Source organism: Carlito syrichta, unplaced genomic scaffold (assembly GCF_000164805.1).
Source record: "Carlito syrichta isolate Samal-C Ts95f unplaced genomic scaffold, Tarsius_syrichta-2.0.1 Scaffold311768, whole genome shotgun sequence".
Taxonomy (NCBI): domain Eukaryota; kingdom Metazoa; phylum Chordata; class Mammalia; order Primates; family Tarsiidae; genus Carlito; species Carlito syrichta.
The window spans coordinates 272,166-281,454 of NW_007255864.1; the positions used below are offsets into that span (position 1 = coordinate 272,166).

The 9,289-nt window shown below is 40.2% G+C and overlaps 1 protein-coding gene across 1 annotated transcript in view; it reads left to right on the forward strand.

Annotated features, from left to right (window-relative positions):
* The window catches only part of CDK19 (cyclin dependent kinase 19), a 127,104-nt gene that overhangs the window by 103,664 nt on the left and 14,151 nt on the right, over positions 1-9,289 (forward strand). Inside the window, exons 5-7 of the mRNA XM_021718055.1 lie at positions 1,788-1,919; positions 6,738-6,881; positions 6,997-7,066. Coding sequence (XP_021573730.1) covers positions 1,788-1,919; positions 6,738-6,881; positions 6,997-7,066 — 346 coding nt within the window. The remainder of the gene's footprint in view (positions 1-1,787; positions 1,920-6,737; positions 6,882-6,996; positions 7,067-9,289) is intronic.

Genomic DNA, 9,289 nt, shown 5'->3' on the forward strand with positions numbered 1-9,289 from the left:
CCACCGCAGCCTCGCCTGCTGGGCTCTGGCGATTCTTCCGCCTCAGCCTTCTGAGTAGCTGGAATTATAGGCATTCGCTACCACGCCTGGCTGATTTTTAGATTTATTGTGGAGATGAGGTCTCGCTGCCCAGGCGGGTCTCGGACCCGCGGACTCAGGCAATCCACTCACCTCAGCCTCCCAAAGGCGTGGGATTACAGGCTGAGCCACCGAGCCCGGCTTAAAATACTTTTCAATGAATGAAACAGCATTCCATCATATTACTTGGCATCAACAACAATCAGCATCTATTTTTTAAAAAAAGGAGTGCTTTAAATATTGTGTAATTTTGTAGAATAATAGGTGTAATATTGACAGAATGATTCTGAATATCTTTGCTACAGGGAAATTTAGTTTAAAAAGACTAGGCACCAACAAAGTCTTCCTTGGATAGCTTTAGTTTTTAAGAGATAGATACTCCAGAGCAGTCTCAGAAAGTCTTATAAATTATTCAAACTCTAAAGAAACAAAATCACTGTAAATTGAAATTTTAATGTGCATTGTATCATAGCATATTAGTTTTAGATTAAATGACACACTATAGTTGAAACTTATGTGCATTTTTGCATTTTATAGTACATTAGGGCTCTTATACAATCAAAATATACTGTTTATATTTGAAATGATAGCAGTTTATCACTTTTGTGATTTTGCCTTTGTGACTTGAAATTATCATATGTATAATTTATTGGACGTCAGATCAGTGGTTAAGAATGTAGTTCCTAAAGTACAACGTGGTTTTGTTTGAGTACTAGCATCTTTCCTTATTACCTCTGATTCTGACCATGAGCAAGTCATTTAACTGCTTTGGGCAGCAGATTCTTCATCTCAGAAGTGGGAAACAAAATACATATTGAACCAGTGTTCTTATAAGGATTAAAGAGGTGACGTATGATATATGTGAAAACCAGTTGTAAACTGCAAAGTACTTTGTAGATAAAAGATATTTGTTATGTCTGAAATCTTAAGAAAATTAGTCTTCAGGACCTTATTATAGTAATAAATATTTTTTTGCTAATAATAAATTTTTCTTTTACTAATTTTATATGCCCCTAATATTTAAATTGATTAGCTTGGTTTAGGCCTTTGTTTAGTACTGAATTATAACAAACTCTTACATGTTCTACACATGTTCTTGAAAACATGTGATATGCTGGTAACTACTCAACAACTGGCCCTCTAGGGCAAAAAAAAAGTCCCAGTTTGTAGCATTTGCTATTTTCTCTAATGTAGATACTCTAGCCACAGCCAAATTCCAAGCCACTAGTGTGTTGTCACTCAATGTAGAGTTGAGAAGAGATGTGGACAGATAGCTCCTGGGAGACCGGAGGCTCTGGCTGTAGCACACATACAGTCAGTTTTTAGCTGTGTAGGCACATGGAAGTCATAATGAATCACAGAGACATATAGATTATTTTAGATTTTAAGAAACATTTAAGAATACCATCGTAAATGTTTCTGAAAGCCAGGAATCTGAAGTCAGACCTGGACTCTAATTCTGACCTTGGACAACTCAGTGTCTTTAAACCTCCATTTCTTTATCAGTAAAACAGGCGCAATACCAGTGTCTGTTTCAGAGGGGAGAGGCTAAAAATAAACGAAGTGATTCCTGTCTAGTACCTGATTAAACCACTGAGTAAAAGAGAGGAGAAGGATTGCTCCATCAGGTCGGTGGTTACTGCTGCCTGCCTAACAGGGTTCTAATAGCATGTAAAACTGAATTCTGTATTAATTTATTTTCTTTTTAGCCGACATGGGTTTTGCCAGATTATTCAATTCGCCTCTAAAGCCTCTGGCAGATTTGGATCCAGTCGTTGTGACATTTTGGTATCGTGCTCCAGAACTTTTGCTTGGTGCGAGGCATTACACAAAGGCCATTGGTAAGTTACGGTCTAAAGCAATTTCCTCCCTTGGCACCGAACTGTCACAAACCCCAAATGGTACAATAAGAAAACCACTTGATGTAGTTTTGTAAAGGTCCTATTGTCTTCTGTATTCCTAGATTTTGAATTCTGGTAGATATGGATTTTAGCAATATAGGAAAACATGGTTATTTTAAAACAAGAAGGCATTTTCTTTCAGAGAATTGAGGTTGCTATGGAGACAACAGCATGCAGATTTATTTTGTACTTACTTAGATATTGATCAGAATAATAGAGAGAGGTTTAGAATTGTTTTCTTCACAAAAAGAAACACAGGAGTAGTACGGTGTTGGACAGAACCCCTTCTCTTTGGGGAAAAGTTAGCCAGTCCTGCCCTTTCCTGTGCAAGAGACAGTGTGACTCATTGTCCTCTCTTGTTACAGTTGAGAATGGCACTTTCTCCAGGAGGGCAAGAAATTCAGAGTCTGGGTTGCTTTGCTGTTCAGCATCTTGCCATCTCACCGAGTGAAAAGACTGAGGGAGGAAACCTGTTATAAGCATGTTGTCTTGTAGGACTTGAGTCTGCTGCAGAGCAGATGCTGGGGAGACACTGCTGCCTGGTGGCTGTAGTATCCTCGGGGCCCTGCTGTAAATGGAAGGAGTTGCAGGAGAGAGCCCACCCCAAACCCAGAAGGTTTCCAAAAGGAATAAGAAGAGCTAGAGGCAAGTTAGTGACAGCAGTTGGAAGGGCTGGTTCCACAAGCTGTGTAAATGTCCTGAGTGGATTTTTTTCAGTTTTCTGTTTACTAGTATTAGGCTAAGAGCACTTTTGGCTGCCTTTAGCTGCTGTTGTTGCATTTTCTCTAATGAAGACTCTACAAGCATAATATTATTAAAAATAGAGAAGCATGGTCCTTTCTCTGTTAAGCAAGCTTAGAAGAATCTGGTGGCACCCAAAGAACTACATAGGAGGGTTTCGCATTTGGAAAGATCAGACTGATGATTTGCCTATTTGTGGGTTAAAAATACGCAAACCAAAATTCAAATATAGGAAGGTCCTCATGCATCAGGAGGTCTGATTTCTAAGAAACTCAGACCCCAGAACACATTTCCACTTTGCCCAGGGACTGAGGCTCTAGCACAGTCCTAGACTGTTGTCAATATTTCATAAATCCTCCTGAATGGTTTTGTTACGTTAGTAGAAAAGCCTGTGAAGAGTCTCAGAACTATGAGGAAAACCAGTGTGTGTTTGACAGTGAAGGAATGTGAGACTGACGTTAGACTCTCACCCAAGCAGGTGAGCCTTAGCAAGGCAGTACACAAGTGGCTGCCTGGGCCTGGTGGCAGCAGTGGACAGTGACAGCTGCTTGGGAAGGGTGAGGCAGCAGATGGAAGGGGTGACACAGCCTTGAGAATGAGAAGCTAAGTCAGAGCCAGACCCTACTGATATTCCAACAAATGACTTTTACAATGGGGCTGTGTTTTTGAGAATTTTAGAATTAGAAGTTTGTTTTTTCTGTTATGTAGGTCTCTCCTTACTCACTATTGAGAACAGTCCAATCCCACAGACATCTCAGAAGGTACCAGGGGGAAGGAACAGTCTCAGAGTAAGCCAGGGAAAGGAGTCCTGTGAGTTCAAAGTAACAGCTGATGCCTTAGAACAGGTCTGACGATGGATGATAACCCAGGGCGTGAGGAGGGGGTGGAGGATGCAATGTCAGCAGAAACTCTAGTGCCCTGGGCTCTCACCAAACAATAGTGCAGTCCATGTCTAGAAGGGAGGTTGCTGGTCATGAAAAGAATCATCAGAGCCTTCAGCTAAATGGAATGGCTCCCACCAGTGTTGGTCCCACTTTCAGAGACTCTAGTACCACAGGGTCATGGTAAGGCCTGTTTCTAATGTGTGCCCCTGGGTGATTGTGTGTGATCCACGCACTTCGAGAAGCACAGTTTGATCGATATTTTCTGATTAATTTCTCTACTGTTGAAATGAAAATAGATGTGGATTTTTGGAAATAAAAGTAATTGGCTATGAATTGAAAACCAATTATATTCCTTATTTCCTCAGGGTAAGGAGAACCGAAATTGAATTTTAACCAGCTTACAACTTGCTCAGTAAATGAAATTTACCACTTAAGGATAAAAACATGTTCTCTAACTTCTAATTTTAGTCAAGTTCCAATTATTCATTCTGGGTAGAAGTTAGGAGAAGAGTTAAAGGCAGAAAAAAAAAGAATAAACCCCAAATCAATTATCATTGGGCTTGAAATATATTCATCATAGACATATATAAGTACATACATATTCACTCTTTCTCACCCTTCTCCACACCTGGTCCATGTTAGAAAAGAGTATTTCTATTCAGAACATTAAAAGAGAGTTTGATTATTTGAGGTCACTGGAGGTTTATGGCATGACATCAGTGGGAGAGGGGTGGCAGTGATGGTGGCAGCAGTGGTGAGGGGGGTGTGTGTTTGTGTGTGTGTGGGTGTGTGTGTGTGTGTGTGTGTGTGTGTGTGTGTGTGTGTGTGTGTGTGTGTGTGTATCAGGATAACGAGTCATTAATAAGGGAAAGAGATCTGAATCTCTGTAGATGGTGCAGGAGCCAGGTGACTATTTAAAGTTTTAGGCTAATAGAAGGTAGGAAACCCTGGAATGTAAAGCTACCGGCTACTCTGAGGTTTCTTATCTTAGCACTTTGCTGGGAAATCTAGATCCTGGCTGCTGCCCTTCAAGTAGAGGACAAACCAGGAATGGGCATGAGCAGCAGCATGGCAGCCAGGAGGAAGAGAGATGGAAGATGGGGTCGTTGGAGGCAGCCATGTTAGGGAAAGAGAATGACAGCAAAAGCAAGGTGGGAGGGAGAAGAGAATTAAGAGGTAGACACTGAACAGTATTGTTACTCCACTCTGTAGTGATGGATGTTCATGACGATGGTGACTTTGCTGCACCATTAAGGAAAATAAAATTATGGTTTATGGCCTCTTATGATGGCAGGTAATAGTGTAATAAAAAATGTCTGTTGAAGGGGTATGTTCCCATTATCTAGAAGGCTAACGTGTGGAAGGAAACCGTTCTTGAATGGGGTCAAATAAGTGAGGAATTATCCTAAGGTTTTTTCCATTTGGCAGTTTGTTTTACAAAATAGTAGATTGACAGCTATTCTAGCCAGTGGCTGTGCAGTAGGCCCTGTATCCACTGGGAGGATGTCCCAAGACCCCCCGTAGAAGCCTAAAATTGAGAGGGCACCAAACTCTCTGTATGTATATCGTATATATACTATGTTGTTTTAAGCTGATGTCCCAGGGGTTACTAGGTAACTAACAGATAGGTAGTGAGTATGCAATGTGGATACGCTAAACAAAGGGCAGTGCGGATAGTTGGAATGGAATGGTCTAAAATGTATAGATTGTTTATTTTTGGTATTTTCCATTTAATATTTTTAGACTGTGGAGGTTGATTGTAGATAACTGAAACTACAGAGAGTGAAACCTTGGATAAGAGGGACTACTGTAATTAAACTTAATTTTTATTTAGCTTATCTACAGAATACAATTTCCATGTTATATTATGTTGCATTATGTTAGTCAGAGTCTCACTGTGTCTCCCAGGCTGGAGTGTAGTAGTATGGTCATGACTACTGCAGCCTTTACCTACTGGACTCAGGCAATCCTCCTGCCTCAGCCTCCCGAGTAACTGGAACTACAGGTGCATACCACCATGCCTGGCTAAGTTTTTAATTTATTGTAGAGACGAGGCCTTGCCAAGTTACACAGGCTGGTCTCAAACCCCTGGGTTTAGGCAATCCTCTCGCTTCCACCTCCCAAAGTGTTGGGATTACAGGCTTGAGCCACAGGTCCCAACCTGATTTCCATATTTAATAGACTACTAAATACTACTTTTCTTTACTATCCTATAGTAAAGATATTGCATTATCTTTTTTAAAAAAATAGTAAGTGACATTTATTTAAGTGGGCAAGAGTGAATATGCATCTCACAAAAACTAATTTCACCAGTACATTTGGCAAAGCACTGTGAATATATTATAGAATATGAATTATAATCTTTCAATGTGTAAAAGACAATAGATACTCTATAACTTGTGGCTTTAAACAGTTAAAACTTTTAAAGATGCCTCACTTGGGGGTTGGGAGTCGGGGTGGGGTGGCATCTACATGGATATGTTTAGATAAGATCCATGTCTACTGGTGTCATGTAGTGCCCACATATAGATATATGTGTAGACACACACACACACACACACACACACACACACACACACACACTCTCTTATTATTTATGAGCGTCTAGACCTTACAATTTGTTGAGAAAACTGAAACTGGTAGTCTTTCAAAGTTTTTTTCCAAATCCTCTTATGTGATCTATACTGTCTATCTAGACTCAAAACTTACAAGTTCTGCTCTTTCATTGTGCATCTGATTGCTTTACAGGAATTACATCACCATGTCTGATGATACTGTTTCAGTCTTATCAGTCTGAGTATTATGCCAGTATTAGATTATCAATTGAATGCTTCAGTGATTAAATTATTCATAGTGCGTAGAAAGACTTGCCTAAATCTAAAGAATTTATTGCTTGCTGAGTTGAGTTCCCAAGTTTATCTTCACCAGGAAATTGATAAGTAAATGTGTTTTATTTGACTTTCAATCTGTTGCATGATGATACAGCTATTTCATGTCATATTTATGTTTTCTTAATGCATTTATTGTACTTTGTATATTGACTTACTGAAAAGTATTTTGGTATGTAGGTTGGGAATTATAACCAAGGAAATATAATAAGTGTGTACAAAGACTTGTTTTTCTCCCTTCATAGATATATGGGCAATAGGTTGCATATTTGCTGAATTGTTGACTTCAGAGCCTATTTTTCACTGTCGTCAGGAAGATATAAAAACAAGCAATCCCTTTCATCATGATCAGCTAGATCGGATATTCAGTGTCATGGGGTTTCCTGCAGGTAATTTATTTTCCCTTTTAAAGTCATATTTTGTGTCTATTTTAAATTAATGTGATTAGGACATTTTAGATAAAATTAGCACATTTTCTATAACAATATTTAATTTTTTTGTAAGATAAAGACTGGGAAGATATTAGAAAGATGCCAGAATATCCTACACTTCAAAAAGACTTTAGAAGAACAACGTAAGTAATTCCATATTGTCTTAGTCTGTTTATGCTGCTATAAAAATACCTTAGACTAGGTAATTTATAAACAACAGGAATTAGTTTCCTCCCAGTTCTGGAGGCTGGGAAGTCCCAAGTCACGACACTGACAGGTATGATTTCTTTCACAAAAAGGATGGCGCCATGTTGCTGTGTCCTAATGTGATGGAAGGTGAAAAAGCAAACAGGGTGACTGCTGTGTGATATCTCTGTATCAGGCATTAGTGACTTCTGGAAGGCCCCTACTTCTGATACTATTGCCCTGGAAATCAAGTTTCAGTGTGAATTTTGGAGGGGACACAGACATTCAAACCATAGCGCAACTTAATTATAGATAGTAATAGCTTCAATGAGAACATTTAAATTAACCTTTTAAAAAAACAGATGCAGATTATTATTTAAACCAGAAATTTAGATATTAGTGTACTAATTATGCTATAATTTAAAGAAGATATTCCAGATACTGTAAACATGTATGCCAGGTTTAGTCTGCCATATTAAAAACTTTTAAGAATATAAGGGTCAATAGGTAGTTTACATGGCTATGCTATCTTAGCACGATAAAGGTCTCAGTTCAAGGCCACAGCTGTGGTTTTACCTGTATTTGAGTAATGATGTGGCGACTAAGTGCTGACCTTGGAAACCAGGAAGGATGACAAAAGGAGGTTTGGCCTGAGGTCAGAGTCAAGCACAATGGAGGAGGCAGAAGTAGGAGGAGACTAAACTGTGATGGCATGTGGGGAGTTTGTTATGAATATGTACACTTAGAGAAAATGGCAGAAGAGGTTCTTTTTGAGCAGCTTTCCAGGAAAATTCAGGACAGCATGGCTCGGAGGAGCAAAAGCAGATACCGGGAAGGGAAGTAGAGAACAGCTCTGAGCGTTTCTGGCCTTTCCTTCATGCCATCCTTGGTAGGGTCCTCTGCCATATGCTTAAAGATGGCACTGTTATCAGGGTTCTGTCCTGGGCTCTTTTCGCACCTGGGCATCTTCCCACACAGTCTAGGGTGTTGATGGCCACAATTTACCCTCCATTATGCTGCTAACACCCAATTTGCATATCCTATTCGGATCCCTTTTCTGAGATTCAGGCCTGTTTATCTAACTTAGGTTTATCTAACTTAGGCTTGTGGAATTCCAACCTGAATGTTTCATAAATACTTTTAATTAAGTCCCCAAAGCCAAACTCATCGTCTGTCCTCCCACTTCTCCCACGGTAGTTCCTATCTTAGAAAATGGCTCCATGGTTCACCTCATTGTTTAGACCAAAGACCTAGGAGTGATTCCTGATCCCTCTGGCATTCACTGTCCCTTCTCACCCCCAGCATCCAAGCCATTTAGCACATCTAGCTCGTTCTTTCTCCTGAAGGCCCTTTGAGTCTCTCCACTTCTCTTTATCTGCTTTGCCACTGTTAAATCCAGGCCACCACCATCTTCTCCTCTAGATTCCTGGTGTGACCTCTTTAGTGGTGTTTCTACCCCCTTGCTTCATTCCAACTCATGGTCTATACTGCAGTCACCGTCAAAAACAAGTCTGAATCATGTCACTATCCTAGTTGTTCTTAATCAACCATGCCCTCAGTGACTACAAAGCTTAGCTTCCTCGTCACCAGGTTCATTCTCCTAACCACTGCCCTAAACATTTGTCCTACACTTTGTCTTAAACATGGTGGATTTCTTTAAATACTTCAGACTCCCAGAGCTTCCTATGACCTCTGGATTTGTGCACAAGCGGTCCTCTAAAACAGGATGTGCTTTCCTCCCACCTCATCCCTCAGGTCAGCTCTCCTTATTCTTTCCACTTGTCCTTGAGGTCCTGGCTCCCAGGCCTTGTAGATCGGAGTTAGGTGCCCCCTTGCACTGTCACCTTCTATGCTGCAGCTCCCAGCTCTGGTCACCATGTTTGACAGCTTTTGAATACTGTCTGCCTTTCCCTCTAGACCATGTAGATTATCTCCATTCTGTACACCGTTATATGTGCCCCAAGGCCTGGCACATAGTACATGCTGATTAATTACTTGTCAAATGGGTGTTGAATGAAAGTAGTTCAAGTAATTGAGGATATTCTACTAATTTTTAAAATGGAGAAAATTAATGAAGGCACTTAACATTTAACTGAGTACTTAAAGACTAAATGAAGCTGGGCTCAGTGGCTCAGCCTGTAATCCCAGCACTTTGGGAGGCCAAGGTGAGAGGATTGCCT